The 16,857-nt window shown below is 40.7% G+C and overlaps 1 protein-coding gene across 1 annotated transcript in view; it reads left to right on the plus strand.

Annotated features, from left to right (window-relative positions):
* The window catches only part of LOC124804984 (nonsense-mediated mRNA decay factor SMG5), a 277,769-nt gene that overhangs the window by 77,030 nt on the left and 183,882 nt on the right, over positions 1–16,857 (plus strand). Inside the window, exons 6-8 of the mRNA XM_047265375.1 lie at positions 5,780–5,987; positions 9,267–9,495; positions 13,603–13,872. Of these exons, the coding sequence (XP_047121331.1) occupies positions 5,780–5,987; positions 9,267–9,495; positions 13,603–13,872 (707 nt within the window). The remainder of the gene's footprint in view (positions 1–5,779; positions 5,988–9,266; positions 9,496–13,602; positions 13,873–16,857) is intronic.

The following is a 16,857-nucleotide window of genomic DNA, read 5'->3' on the forward strand; positions in this document are numbered from 1 at the left end:
CACCTTCATCAGCTTAAGAGGAAGTGCTGGCAACACCTCAATGCCCTCCGCTGCCTGAGCAACACCAACTGGGGTGCAGATTGCTCTACGCTGCTGCAGCTCTACAGAGCCCTTGTTCAATCCCGCCTTGACTATGGGAGTCTGGTTTATGGTTCAGTGGCGCCCTCAGTGTTGTGTTTACTCGACCCACTGCACCACTGTGGCATACACCAGGAGCTTTTAGAATGAGTCCAGTGACCAGTGTCCTGGTGGAGGCTGAAGTCCCTCCATTGAAGGTTAGGCGTGCACAACTACTCGCGTTACGTTGCACATGTTCGTAGTTCTCCTGCACATCTGATTTACCATCTCCTTTTCCCAAGTGCGGCGGTTCACCTCCCGCATCAGCAACCCAGGTCAGGGTTTACGATTGCGGTTCATGTCCAGTCCCTTTCTGTCTGAACTGGAGTCCTTCCCGTTACCACCTCTCGTCGAGGTCCATTCACATACACCTCCATGGTGTACACCTAGGCCGCAGATTCTTCTGGATCTTTCGCATGGCCCTAAGGACTCCATTAACCCTGTGGCTTTCCGCTATCACTTCCTCTCTATTCTCGACATGTACCGGGGTCATGAAGTGGTTTACACCGATGGCTCGATGGCTGAAGGTCACATAGGCTTTGCGTATGTTCATGGAGGACATACGGAACAGCACTCCTTGCCAGATGGCTGCAGTGTTTTCACTGCAGAGCTGGCGGCCATATCTTGTGCTCTTGAGCACATCTGCTCATGTCCTGGCGAGTCATTTCTCCTGTGTACTGACTCCTTGAGCAGCCTACAAGCTGTGTGCCAGTGCTACCCTCACCATCATTTGATAGCGTCCATTCAGGAGTCCATCTATGCCCTGGAGAGTCCCGCCGTTCCGTGGTGTTTGTGTGGACCCCAGGACACGTCGGAATCCCCGGCAACGAACTTGCTGACAGGCTGGCCAAACAGGCAACACAGAAACCACTTCTGGAGTAAGGCATCTCTGAAGCTGACCTGAGTTCTGTCTTACACCGCAGGGTTTTTCGGCTTTGGAAGACGGAATGGATAACAGTATGCACAACAAACTGTGTGTCATTAAGGAGAGTACGAATGTGTGGAAGTCTTCCATGAGGTCCTCTTGCAGGCAATCAGTTGCCCTCTGCCGACTCCGTATTGGCCATACATGGCTAACGCGTGGTTACCTCCTCCATTATGAGGACCCACCTTGGTGTCATTGTGGCTCACAAATGACGGTAGTCCACCTCTTGCTGGACTGCCCACTTTTAGCCACTCTGCGGTGGATTTTTAATTTTCCCAGCACCCTACCTTCGGTGTTGGGCAACAATGCCTCAACAGCAGCTTTAGTTTTACGTTTTATTCGTGAGCGTGGGTTTTATCATTTGATCTAAGTTTTAGTGCATGTCCTTTGTCCCTCTGTGTCCTCCACCCTAGTGCTTTTAGGGTGGAGGTTTTAATGTGTTGCAGAGTGGCCGGCTTCTCCTTTTTATTCTCATGGTCAGCCAGCTGTGGTAATCTGCTCTCTTGTTTTGATCTCTTCTACATGTTTCTTGCATCTCTCTGTGGTTTTCTCGTCAGATTTTGCCCATTTTAGTGTTTGTTGCCCTTCTGTCATTCTTGTGGTTTTCTCCTTTTTTCCAGCTGTGTTTTGTATGTCTCAGTTATTTTACTCCCACCCTTGTGGAATTATTTTAATCGGAATGAGGGACCAATGACCTAATAGGATGCCCTCCCCCCTCTTTTAAACCAACCAACCAAACAACCTGGTGTTTTCTTTCCACACTGATGGAACCATGTACGTACATTAGGTAAATCTGGAAAAGTGATGACATTATTTGTATATTTCTCTCTTTAATTTATTAGCAACCAGTTCAGACAGATTAATTCATAGTGTGCAATCATACACTGCCTGACAAAAAAGTAAAACAACCACAAGACGTGATCAGATGTCACTGTAACTATATAAATGTACGTACCATTGGCAGTTTTGCAAATTATTCTAATTGCAGTTCTCTGTGAGGGATAGAATTGTCACCAGAGTACATTAGTATAGTTCCTGTTGAAAGTTGTTTCCAGGCTCGGTAATATTGAATGATTCTAAGATGACACATACTTGTGTGAGGCAGCATTAGCAGGACCTGGCAGAGTTTAAAGGGCATGTCAGTGTGGGTCTTCACTTGGACAGTTGGTCGAATTTTGCAGTGTCCAGATTTGTGGGGCACTCAGATGCAACAGTGGCTTTATGTTGGACTGCCTTGAGACTTTGAAGGCGGGCATATTCGTTGTCAGGGTTCCAGTTGATCAGATCGACCACCACAAGGGAAGATATATGCTAATGATCACCAACCACCTTCATGTCTGTGCCTACCATCTGAAGTAATGGCCCCCCTGCAGTATTCTTTGTCATTCTGAACTATTGATTGGAGACTAGCAGCTGCTGGACTAGGAAATTACCATTCCACGCATAGGCTGCCATTAATACCACAACACAAACAGCTGTGTTTTTGAGTGATTTTGTGCCTAGAAAGCATGGACAGCTGGTGAATGGCATGGCATTGTGGTCAATTATGAATGGTGGCTCTCCTCTATCCCCAAAGTCCATCTTCGGTCAGTATTGTGGCAACCAGAGGAGAGGTTCCATTCTTCCAATGTTTTGAAAAGGCGCATTGGTGATACTTGCAGGATCGAAGTGTGGAGAACCATCGGGTACGTCCTCAGGTCATGGCTGGTAGTGATTGGGGCACAGTGGTACAGCACACTGTACAGTAAAGATATTGAGCCATAGACACACACACACAAACAATTTGAAAACTCTCGAACTTTTGAACAAAATCTTGGTGAAGCTTGATTTTCTTCTTCAGCGCCTGCTCTCTTTATCCTAAATTCATCTATCATTCAGTAATGAATTCTAATTCACCCATAGTGTGGAGTATCATCATGTTTCCTGTTAGCAGCAGATGTATCCTGCTCTAGATATACTGCATATAGTTAGATTGCAGATCAGAAGCAGATTTGATTTTCCTTTTTCTTTTGTCTTCAATACTGACTCATTTGAGATCTCATTTGTCAACTTCATTGTTTGTCCATTTTCCTCCGTACGAGACTCAAAACTTTACAAGCATTTCTTTCATGTTTACTCTGAGTCTGTGTTTCTGATTTATGTTGAACAAAACTTTGGCAACTGCTACCATAGATGCGGACCCAGCATAGCGCTCATCAGGTGCCTATTCTTGGCAGAATTCAACCTCTGCAGTGGTGTTGCTCAGTATAATGCCCTGGTGCTAGAGGCATCATTTGTACCATTTCATGAACTTTTCGTGCTCATTGGGCTGGTTAGTTTTGAAATCAGTGGATGTTTGAAGACTTTGAGTTTTTAAGGTGGTGGTTGTAGTTGTCATCGTCGGTGGTGGTGGTGGTGGTGGTGGTCTTGTGTGTGTGTCGGTGTGTGTGTGTGTGTGGGGGGGGGGGGGGGGGGGTTATTGTAGTAGCCATTTAGTAGTTTGCTTTGAGATCTGATAGGGTATTTGTAGCAATAAGTACCATTTTTGAAAACAGTCATCATAATAAGACACATGCATGTAACTTTTAAGTATTTTTTTACTTACTTGTGTCATTTTTTGTTCGTATTGGTTTTTGGTATACAGCACAAAACTCATTTACAATATCATTATAGCTTGAGGTAGGTGGAGCTTGTTCCCTCAGCACAGCTTCTTTTCCCATTTCAGTCTGCACCTTATTTGGTAGCATTCAAGAAAAGTTTTGCAATTAACAAGTATGGTCCATAAATCTTTGAAGTAGTCAAATTATGCTAGTGCCTCTTTCATGCTCCTGTTTTTTATTTCCATTTATCTCTTTCTTGTTCTCTGGAAGTAGAAGATAATTTTATGTCTGTCAAATATCAGAGGATAAACTTAAAGTGGAGTAAAAAATATTTGTGCATCCAAGATGGAATATTTTACCCTTGTGTATTTATATTTAGCTTAAATTTCATTTATAAATTGACTATTAAAAGTGATTGAAGAATAGTCTTTAAAACTCATAATGTGATGTCATTTTTTGCAGAATTCAACTAATTGTTGACCATTACCTTATTTCCAAAGTTAATTTAATATTGGTAGGGCTGTATGGTGTAAAATATTGGCGCTCTACTGGAAGATTTAGTCCAGCAGCATTCATTGATAGACTGAAAGTTGTACATCTCTGTCTCTCCTATTCTTTTTCTCAGTATGATGTGACCGTTAACATTTAGTATTCCATTTTTGATTTGTATGTTTTATGTGTTATTTGTTATATGAAATGTCTAACTAAATTTACGTTAAAAAAAAAAAAAACAAAAAAAAACAAAAAAAAAAAAAAACACAACACCTTGAATGACTAGTGATAGAATGTTCATATTCACAGGAGAAGTACATTAGTATGCTCTGCAGAAATAATTAGCATTTGAACCAGGTTGGCTCGTGGGTTCAAAGTCATGTCAGTGTTGGGGTGGAACGCCAACTACTGGTAAAATGTGCCTGCGGTTCTCGTTGTCACTATAAACCGAAGGTAATGGATCACTGTGACTTGAGCAGACGTACAGGATGTGGTGCAGACACATGTACGAACAATTCAGTCAGATCAGTGAGTTTGAAAGAGTGTGCATTATTGGCATGAAAGAATGTGAGCATTCAACTGGAAAATTGCTGCTTGTGTGGGACAAAGTGTTACAGCAGTGCAGTGGTTGTGTTCTGAATGACCAGAATGCTGTAGAACATGACAAAATGGGTCATGTCGCTTCGCCCAGACCGACCCCCAAAAAGATCGACACCTCATCTAAATGGCATTGCAGGACAGATGTGCACCCTCCTCAGCTCTGGCACAACAGTGGAATAGTGCAAAACATTGTACATTATCAGGAATGACAGTCCATCGCCTTTTTTTACAGCATGGGTTACGTCCCCTTCTCCACCTATCTTTGACGAATGTTCAGAAACATGCTAGACGGCAGTTATAGAATATATGTGGGGACAAGAACAACATCAGATAGTGTTTTTGGACAAATCTAGGTTCTGTGTGTTTGAAAATGATGGCCGCATTTTGGTTTGCCACAGACAGGGGGAGCGGCATCACAGCGACTGCATTCACACGAGACATACAGTGTCAGTTCAGGACCTTATGGAGTGGGGTGCTGTTGGGTATAATCAAAAATCATAGTTGGTGTGTGTCCAGGATACTGTGACCAGTGTGACCAACGTGAGTGACATCCTGTGACCCACAGCAACACCCTCCCTGCACAACACCCTAGAGCCATTTTTCATCAAGACAATGCACGATCACATGCTACTGCACAAACACGTGCCTTCATGGTGTCACAGTATGTCAGCATTTTGCCCTGGCATGCCAAATCACCAGACTTACCGCTAGTCAATAATGTGTGGGATATGGTGGAATGACGGGTGCAGCGCTTTGACCCAACACCAACCACCACAGATGAACTTTGGCACCAAATGAATGCAGCATGGATGGCTATACCACAGAACGCCATTTGTGCCTTATATGTGTCAACGCCATCATGTATGGGACAAGTTGTCAGTGCCCATGGTGGCCGCTGTGCCTACTAGGCGACGGAAATGCTAATCATTTCTGCAGAACATACTAATGTCCATGTTCTGCGAATATGAACGTCCTGTCTCTAGTCATTCAAGGTGTTCTGTTTCTTCTGAACAAGAGTGTAGATGTGTGTAAGGTATAATAATTTGTGTGCCTTCTCTGGTTTAAGCATAACAAGTGAACAGCCGTTTGATGGTGCTGATGGAAACTTACGTCGAATATTTGATCGCAACTCAAAATGGTTGGAAGCACAAGCAAACTGTATTCCGTCTGGAGAACCATCTTCGAATGATATTGTCCATCAGTTTGTATCCAGATTTCTTCTCCTTGTTGATATTTGGTTCTACAACAAAAGTTCAGTTCCTGACATTCACCAGGTTAGTGTCTCAATTAACTATGAACTATATAATCTTACAGCAATTAGTCAATATCTCTGAACTGATGAAGTAACTCTATGAACTTCCACAAGCACTGTTTCTGTTGCCAGTACAGCTATTGTGTATCATTTTGTTATTGCTGATGGCTTATTCTCTGTTTTATTAAACCTTTTTTACTGTCATCACATGAGGCTGTAATTTTTCTCTTTCTTTTTGTTTAAGTTAAAGGATGTTGCAAAACATAAATAAAGTACAGTGGTGTATATAAGGGGACTTTAGAAAGAAAGTAAGTTACGCATTATTATGGCAGGCCAAATAACTTTTATTGAATGCTGCACTACACTTCAAAGTGACACTGATACATGATACTATTTTTACACAGACACCAAGTCGCTGTATACGATGGTCAGAACATTCGACCATTCATGCAATTCCTTGACAAAAATCCATTCTTGGTCATGGAGCCGTTCAAGGACCACTGTGCAAATGTCCTCCTCATCAGAAAATATGCAATTGCTGCGAATCAGTTCTTTGACTGTATGAACTTTGTTGTCTTTAGGTTGATGTCAATGGCCTTTCTTCCCAATCAGCATCATCCACGTCTGTGCAGCTTTGGTCAAATTGTTGGCGACATTTCACGCCAGCTGGATGTGACATTACATTTGATCCATACATCACCAGAATTTTACGGTGAATATGTGTGTAGTTTAGATGTTTTGGCCACAAGAATCATACTGTCTCGCATACTTCAAACTTGGAGAACGTTTCCAATTACTACACCATTTCACTCCCACACTGTGATGATCTGTTATCTATACCACAACAGAACTGTGTCTGCAGGAAATCCAGAATATGTTCTGTTTTTTGACACTGTGCCACTCTTGTAGCACAATGATCAAGGTGGGGATGAGATGTGTAACTTACTTTTTGAAGTCCCATTGTATAAATAACATTACAGTGGAAACATTGTAAACACCACTCAGATCCATCAACACATTGCCTTGTATATTTATGAAGTTAACAGATTATGCAGGTTTATAGAAAGTGAACAACATTCTGCTATAGATGAGAAGAAGCTGTGACAGATTGCAGTTATCAACCAGGCAGTATCACTTTTGATAGGTCAAAACATATTCTATTGAAATTCTTTTATTATTTCAGTGCAACTCTAAAATTTCCCTTTGAGGCTAACCTAACTATATTTCATTGTGGTCCATTTATAGTGTATAGAGAAGCAGCCAGCAAGTTTGTGTACATAAAAGTTTTAAACTATGAGACAGCTTTGCTGGCCAACACTCACCTTGAGGAGGCAAGGTATTAAATAATACAACTAGACACACATAAAAGTAAAAGTACATGACACTATTCGGGCTTTTGGAACTATTAATTGCTCCTTTTTTGGACAGAGAGAGGAAAACGCAGGTGAAGGTTCAAAAGGAAGAGCCAGTCACTCTGACCCCTAGGTGAGATGGACCCATTTGTAATGAGGACGAGGGTAGAAAAGAGTTGATTTGATTAGTGAAGGGAGACAAAAACAACAGTGGTCTTAGCTCAATATTGCCTGCACCAAAACTGAGTTGATTGTGTGGTTTCGCTCCCTGTGATTCTGCTAAAGCCAACCAGTACCCTAAGTAACAGGAGACCCTTTTCGACTGCCTTATTAGACATGATTTGCTCCATACTTTATGACCCAAATGTTGTGTGGCTTTTGAATGGCAGCACTTTGCATTGGAGGATTTGGTGTGGTGTGATTTCATCCCTCTGACAACATAGTCTACATTTAGGGCTTATTTCTCAATACCCATCGCATGTAGGTGTTTTTTTAAGTTCCCATGGCTAGTCATTAGTCCCACCATGAGTTTAATCTGTCTCCTGGTAAAGTCCGTGATTACAGGACTTGTCTTGATACATGGCATTGGTATCATTAACTTGCCATATTTTTGCGTTTGGATTATTGTGCAATATTCTACTTGCTGCCTCCTGATCCAGCTACTTAATTTTCATTTTACTAGCTCCTTGGTGAGTATCAGGACAGGTTCTGGTCCAGTGAATGAGATTGTCACACCTGTCCTGGGCAGCCAGTCAGTTTGTCTATTGGCATTAATTCCTGAGTGACCAAGGACGCACAGCATATTTACCTGTTGCTTTCCACTAGTCTCATATGGGCATCATGGAATCCTGCTATGATCTCTGATCTTTTTGCAGTTACTGATAAGAGATTTCAGATATGCTTGGCTGTCTGAATAAATGTAGATGCTACAATTCTTGTAGTACCTATGTAAATTCTCCTCTGCACACACTCTGATAGCAGATATTTCCACCGGGAATACAGTGGTGAGCTTACAGAGAGAGATTGCTGTCTCTAGTGTAGGCTGAACTCTGCATGCACTGGACTCAGCACCTTCCTATATTTTCGAACCATCAGTAAATGGGACTGTCTCTCCTAAACAGTGTCGTGGTTTGTTCCTTCTGTGCTTCTTTCTTCCAGTTGTTGCATTGAAAGGTTTATTGAAGCAACTAGAAGTTATTGTGTGCTCAGCCAACATTTTCCTGACCATTCCTATATTTACCAGACTCGTTGTGTTGGTGAGAGATTCTGGATATCTTAAACGTATCCAGTTGTGTCCAGTGCAACTGCAATAAATATTATTAAATATTATGTACAGCTGGTCCAGTGATTAACACAACTGCCTGTAAGCAAGAGATCCCAGGCTCAAATTTTGGTCAGGCACACATTTTCACTCGGCACCACTGACTCCACATAAAGTCCCTATGCAATTGACATCGTGAGTTTCTTTCCTAACCCCTCCCCCTTCTCCACCTTCAGTGTTCCTCTGGATGTGTCTGAAAGAACAGACACCACACTCTTTCGTAATATTCTCCATGAATTGGTTAAACTCTGATTGACTTACCGAATCTAAGTGTATTTTAAAATGTTAACAGAAAGCTGATAAAAATGTAACAAAATTAAAATGCTGCTCTGATGGGAGATATCACAACACTTCGGACATTTTTCAGGAAGCTCATTGAGGTTTAGACACTCATTGATCCTTATTCTGATGTTGTGTGTGTTAGATATTTGCACTTTGATTATTTTAGGAAAAACATTGGTCTTTTCCTTTATAAGCCCATTTCCTATTTTTTCATTTTGTGAAATGAGGTAGACAAGACATTACATGTGTTCACTGCCAATTACCATATTCATTAAAATTTCTCTGATAAACTTTTGTTAATTTGAGAACAATTGCCATCAATCAGGAAAGTTTGTTTTGCTTTTAGCTATGCCATCAGACGTTGGTGGATCTTCAGGCATGTCTATCTCAGCAGTCTCCTGATGGAGAATCTTGTACGTCTGCAGAAGAAGGGGAGGAAGATGAGAAAAATGAGACACCTGATAAACGCAACAACCCCCGTGAGGACCAACAACAACAGAACCATTTGTCAGAAACCATCATTTTTCAGTTGGTAGCAATGTTGCTGATATGTGTGTCGAGATTGCAAGTGAATGGTAAGCATGTACTTTTTGCTCTTAGTATTGTAGTAATATTTGAGATTTAATAGGTACAACTGAGATTTGATAGGTAAAATAAAAACTTACTGATACAAGCAAGAAATATAAAGCAACAAATGATATTTTGCACATGTAATGTACATGATGTTGTAAACCATGAACACTCGTTGTAGTGGATTGGTGTTTGAAATCTCAGTTTGTCAGTTCCTTCGGTCTAGGTAGTAGAAGAGTAAAACAAGCACATTTAGTATAATACATGTAACATGTTTCTGCACACCTCATTAATCAAACTGAAAGTTCCATTAACTGCTTACATTTTCTGCAAAGTTTATTATTCCTCCTGCAAGAAAATTTATGTTACGCTATTCTTAGAACTGTATTTAATTCAGAGTTTTCTGTTGCTATTTGTAAAATATAGAGGTACAATGTTGTAAATGACCAAAGTGGTCACAGTTCTGAATATGTCATTGGAACCATATTACCAAGCACAGTTAGATAATAAATTTCAATCCTTTGGGACAAAGATGCTTTTGCCTTTGGTATGTAATAACTTCTGGTTCTGAAATCTTCAAATTCAGAAATAACTTATTGCCTCAAGTTGGCTGGCTTCTGGACTGCTGCTGCATTCCAAGTTTTAAAAAAAAATGTTTCATGAATCACAGTAGGAAAGCCTCAAGCACCACAGTATAAATGGAGTGTGAAGGACAATCCAGCAAAAGCCTGAGTGCCGTTCTGTAACCAGATAGATGAGGTATGTCCACTGTATTGTGGCATAGAAATTAGTATAAAGAATATTAAGAATATGGAGGATACCTAGCTACAAATAGTAAGTTCCAAACTAGAGTTAACCAATGTTTAAGTATAAACATGATCGGTAAATTTCCGACAGAATCTAAATGATTTAACAGTAAAGGAGACAACTCATCAGATAGTAGAAATGTTGAACATCGACTGGTGCACAAAGAAGAATGATACCTTTGTTAGCTTTCAGGCATATCCTTTAGAGGAAGGGGAGACTGTTGAGTGGAAGATGTGGGTCTAGTGATCTAGTAGATATTGAGGTTAGGAGGATTATGGAAGCATTAGGTGTGTTGCAAGGATAACCTACGTACACGGTTCAGAATAGCTGGTGCTGGGGGAAGGATCCATGTAGTGCAGGTAGTAAAGCAGCCATTGAACTCAAGCATGTTCACAGGAAGTTGCTCCCTGTTTGTGGGAGAACACAGTGGATCGCAGCAGTATCCAGCAGTGGTTGCTGGACAATCCATGATGCGGTAGACCATCGACGGCAGCGAGTGATGTGAATAAGAAGACCATTGATCAAATCATCCAAAATGACAGATGTGTGACGACACGGCAGCTTGCTGAAATGACTTGTTTGTCATTGAGTAGTGTGGCATCACTGGTACAGTCACTAGCGTACTGAAAAGTCTGTGTACGTTGAGTGCCTATATTATTGACGAGAAATAAAAACAATGAGGAAAAATGTGTGCGGGGGACTCATGAAGACCTTTACTGAAGAGTGGAAACAGTGTTTTGACAGTGTCATTACCCAGATGAAACATGGTTGTTTTTGTCTGAACCTGAGAGCAAAACCCTATCCATGGAGTGGCGTAATCCGGGCTCCCCTCGGAGGAAGAAACCAAGACTTTCACGAGGAGCAGGCCGAAAGGTGATGGCCTCCTTCTTCTGGGATCAGTGTGGTGTCATTTTCATTGACTTTTTGGAACCTGGCTTCTCAATTAACTGGGACCATTACTATTTGTCAGTGGACGAGCTGCAACATGCCATCAAGACCCACAAACCCCAGCTTCAGGGTCAGCTCATCAGACTATCCCATGGCAATGCCAAACCCCATACAGCCCTTATGACGCAGGAGAAAATCAGGAAAATGGGTTGGAAAATTGGTTCCTCATCCTCCCTACAGCTCGGACTTGGCTCCATCTGATTTTTACCTCTTTGGTCGTCTGAAGGGTCACCTGTGTGGTAAAACATCTGATAGTGAGAAAGACCTTATTTCCTGTGTCAAGCAATGGTGTCAAAGTCAATCTCCAGAATTTTACCAGAGTGCATTTATATCATGGAATGAATGTTGGGTCAGATGCGTCACAGCTGATGGAGGCTACATTGAGTAGGCTCAATGTGTAGCTAAATGTTCCAAGTATGTTCACAAAAAATTCATTCTCCTCCTGCAAAAAAGAAAAAAAAAATAGAGATGACTGTGCCAAACTTTTTGAACACCCTTTGTAAGTAAATTACAATATTATGATGTAACAGCAAATGCTGCAAAATTGTTCAAATCTTATATCTCTGGCATAAAACAAAGGCTTTTATTAGGAAAACAAGTATTAAGCTGTCAGGCATCATCCAACTGGAAACTAATTACATGTGGGGTCCCACAAGGTTCCATCTTAGGGCCCTTACTTTTTATCGTGTATGTCAATGACCTTTCATCAGTAACATTACCATATGCCAAGTTTGTTTTGTTTGCCAATGATAACAAACATTGAAATAAATAGCAAATCAAGGGTATTCATAGACTGGCTACTAAAATATTTGTGGACGTTAATCATTGGTTCCTAGCCAATTCTTAGTCACTAAACTTTGAAAAACCACTACATGCATTTCAGAACTTGTAAGGGGTGTCCCACAAGTATATGCCTAGCATATGATGACAAGCAGATAGAAGAAGTGGACATTGTTAAATTCTTGGGATTACAGCTTGATAATAAATTTAACTGGGAAGAGCACACCACAGAACTGCTGAAGCATCTCAACAAATCTCTGTTTGCAATTCAAATTCTGTCGGACATTGGGGATGCTGGCATACTATGCTTACTTTCACTACATAATGTCATATGGGATTATTATTTGGGGCAATTCATCAAGCCAAGCTAAAGTTTTCCTGGCACAAAAACATGCTGTAAGAGTTATATGTGGTGTGAACTCAAGAACATCCTGCGGAGGCCTGTTTAGGGAACTAGGGATATTAACTACTGCTTCCCAAAATATTTATTTCTTAATGAAATTTGTCATTAATAATATATCACTTTTTCAAACCAACAGATCAGTTCATGGAATCAGTAGTAGAAATAAGAATAATCTTCACAGGGATTTAAAGTCACTTACTCTTTTACAAAAAGGTGTGCATTATTCAGGAACACACATTTTCATTGACTTACCAGCAGCCATAAAAAGCTTAACAACCAATGAAATTCAGCTGTTGGCCAACTCCTATTCCATTGATGCATTTCTCAGTAGAACCAACTGATTTTTTGTGTGTGTGTGTGTGTGTGTGTGTGTGTGTGTGTGTGTGTGTTTTAAAAATTTTAAATTGCTTGCATTAACACAATCTTAGTAAATGAGTGTTGTAAAACGATCCTTTCATATAGTCTTCGTTTGAAAAATAAATAAATAAAATAAAAAAAAGATGATCATTCCACTTTGGACCTGTGGAAGGTACAGTAGCTTATTTGTTTTAGTTGTAAATATTTGTCATGTACTATTGTTTTTCTGACATGTTCTACATCCTGGAGGACCACTTCACTTCGGATCAATTGGAATGAAAGTAAATATAATATTATCTAATCTTAACATTATGTTACCATGATAATGGAGGACATTTTACTGTGAGAGATTCCACAACTGTATCTATTTTAAGGAAAAATTATTTGTACAGTCTCAGTTGCATTGCAGAGTTACTTGATGATGACTAATTGGTTAACCATATCAAAAGTGTGATGCTAGTGCACTAGAATTTCATTATTCTATAACTTGAGGCTAATTACATGTATGAATAGATTTTTACTGATTACCAGTAATTAACATGCAGATCTAAAGTTTCATGCAAGTGACACTGTGAAGATAAACTTTCCTTACCATTGTATCACATTATATCAGTCGCATCATTTGCGAGAAAGATGCAGGTTAGCTTGTATTGAGCACAAGGTCTTTCACGGTACACTTGCTTGCAAGTTCACATTATTATTATTATTATTATTATTATTATTATTATTATTATTATTATTACCTATTGGTCATATTATTTATAAAAATACTGAAGCCAGTTTGTATTGAGCATAAAGGCAGAATGCTTGTTTTTAGGTTCACAGACCTTGTGTGGAAACCTGGTGGCATTCACACTGGCTGTATTCTCACAGCTGGTAGAACAGGTAGCGGTTCACATAAAGGAGTCAGTGTTCAGCCTACCCCTGGCAATGGCAGGAAATCAGCAACTACCATCATCACAGGCACAGGAAAATGGAGATGTACAACCTTCCAGCAGAAAGTCTGGATATAGCCGGCATATTGCCAAACTACGACGGCGACGTAGGCGTTTACCTCTGAATTCAGAAGACTCTGACCTTAGTGATGGTAAGAAACAATAGAAACGTGTTGTGGACACTGTCCCTTGGAATATTTCCTGAATAAGCATTGTTTTTGTGTGCTATCACATTTGCAGATGTGAGCTATATTAGTTCTGTCACTGTTTCTTTGTGGTGGATCCAGTCATTGTCATTGAGAGACATGCTATCATGAAGATACTTCAGATTTCTCCAGCCTGGCGGTGCTCAGTGTTTGAAGTATTTTTGTTCTTCAAAACTTGGGATTAATGAAGAATATGCAGATGATGGGTTTCAGTGCATGTTAGACTACCACATATACAATTAAAGGCTTAATTTTTTGTTTTATTGGGTGCATAGCAAAGCCCCCAGAAAGAACATTTTTGTTTTTTTAACAGTGTTGCGTTTTGAGAATTTTGTGTTTCTTTTCTTCAAGACTAAAAGCTTTGTTCTTACTTCTATTAATCGTATTGACCTTGTAAATAATCTTATTTCTTTTTCGAAACATTTTTAATTTATTATCTCACTGTTAGTCATTCAGTAAATTTAATAAAAAAAACCTCATTGTGGATGACAGGCATACATTCTCAGTAAGTGTTCTTGATATCTTACATATATATACCATGTGGGACTGTGTATGAACATTAAGTTATAAATTCCCTTACACACAGTTCCAACTGGAACTTGATATCAAAGTCAGCTGTTTGTGTCTGTATTACACACATCAAAAAAGTTCTGCATCACTCCAGTTCCCAGAACTCCTGCAGATAGACGTTGATTGTGGATATTGTATCACAGACACAGTCCCCTTGACTGTTCAGAGATGTCACTAAACCTGCCTAAAGATGTCAACAACCATGCATGAGTAGCGTAGACGGAGGGGGTCTGACAGCTGATCAGTTCCAATCATCCTCTTAGCCACAAACAATCCAGACCTAATAGAGAGCATCATGACTGATACAGGGATTAGTGATCACAAGGTCATTGTAGCTAGGCTAAAGCAAAATAATTTTATTTAAAAAAGTGGATAAAGTTTCATTAGAAGCCTTCCTAAGAGACAGTCTCCATTCCTTCCGAACTGACTATGCAAATGTAGACGAGATGTGGCTCAAATTCAAAGATATAGTAGCAACAGCAATTGAGAGATTCATACCTCATAAATTGGTAAGAGATGGAACCGATCCCCCATGGTACGTAAAACAGGTCCAAACGATGTTGCAGAGGCAACGGAAAAAGCATGCGAAGTTCAGAAGAACGCGAAATCCCGAAGATTGGCTAAAATTTACAGACGCGCGAAATTTGGCACGGACTTCAATGCGAGATGACTTTAATAGGTGCCACAACGAAACATTGTCTCGAAATTTGGTAGAAAATCTGAAGAAATTCTGGTCATATGTAAAGTACACAAGCGGCAAGACGCAGTCAATGCCTTCGCTGCGCAGTGCCGATGGTACTGTTACCGATGACTGTGCCGCTAAAGCTGAGTTATTGAACGCAGTTTTCCGAAATTCCTTCACCAGGAAAGACGAATGGGATATTCCAGAATTTGAAACACGAACAGCTGCTAGCATGAGTTTCTTAGAAGTAGATACCTTAGGGGTTGCGAAGCAACTCAAATCGCTTGATACGGGCAAGTCTTCAGGTCCAGATTGTATACCGATTAGGTTCCTTTCAGATTACGCTGATACAATAGCTCTCTACTTAGCAATCATATACAACCGCTCGCTCACAGATAGATCTGTACCTACAGATTGGAAAATTGCACAGGTCGCACTAGTGTTTAAGAAGGGTAGTAGTAGTAATCCATCGGACTACAGACCTATATCATTGACGTCGGTTTGCATTAGGGTTTTGGAGCATATACTGTATTCAAACATTATGAATCACCTCAAAGGGAACAATCTATTGATACGTAATCAGCATGGTTTCAGAAAACATTGTTCTTTTGAAACGCAGCTAGCTCTTTATTCGCACCGAGCGAGATGGTGTAGTGGTTAGACACTGGACTCGCATTCGGGAGGACAACGGTTCAATCCCGCGTCCGGCCATCCTGATTTAGGTTTTCCGTTATTTCCCTAAATCGCTCCAGGCAAATGCCGGGATGGTTCCTTTGAAAGGGCGCGGCCGACTTCCTTCCCTAATCCGATGAGACCGATGACCTCGCTGTCTGGTCTCCTTCCCCAAAACAACCAACCAACCTTTATTCGCACGAAGTAATGGCCTCTATCGACAGGGGATCTCAAGTTGATTCCGTGTTTCTGGATTTCCGGAAGGCTTTTGACACCGTTGCCCACAAATGTCTTCTAATCAAGCTGCGGGCCTATGGGGTATCATCTCAGTTGTGCGACTGGATTCGTGATTTCCTGTCAGGAAGGTCGCAGTTTGTAGTAATAGACGGCAAATCATTGAGTAAAACTGAAGTGATATCAGGTGTTCCCCGGGAAAGCATCCTGGGATCTCTGCTGTTCCTGATCTACATAAATGACCTGGGTGACAATCTGAGCAGTTCTCTTAGGTTGTTCGCAGATGATGTTGTAATTTACCGTCTAGTAAGGTCATCCGAAGACCAGTATCAGTTGCAAAGCGATTTAGAAAAGATTGCTGTATGGTGTGGCAGGTGGCAGTTGACGTTAAATAATGAAAAATGTAAGGTGATCCACATGAGTTCCGAAAGAAATCCGTTGGAATTTGATTACTCAATAAATAGTTCAATTCTCAAGGCTGTCAATTCAACTAAGTACCTGGGTGTAAAAATTACGAACAACTTCAGTTGGAAAGACCACATAGATAATATTGTGGGGAAGGCGAGCCAAAGGTTGCGTTTCATTGGCAGGACACTTAGAAGATGCAACAAGTCTACTAAAGAGACAGCTTACACTACACTCGTTCGTCCTCTGTTAGAATATTGCTGCGCGGTGTTGGATCCTTACTAGGTGGGATTAACAGAGGACATTGAAAGGGTGCAAAAAAGGGCAGCTCGTTTTGTATTATCACGTAATAGGGGAGAGAGTGTAGC

The sequence above is a fragment of the Schistocerca piceifrons genome, chromosome 7, assembly GCF_021461385.2.
Source record: "Schistocerca piceifrons isolate TAMUIC-IGC-003096 chromosome 7, iqSchPice1.1, whole genome shotgun sequence".
NCBI lineage: Eukaryota > Metazoa > Arthropoda > Insecta > Orthoptera > Acrididae > Schistocerca > Schistocerca piceifrons.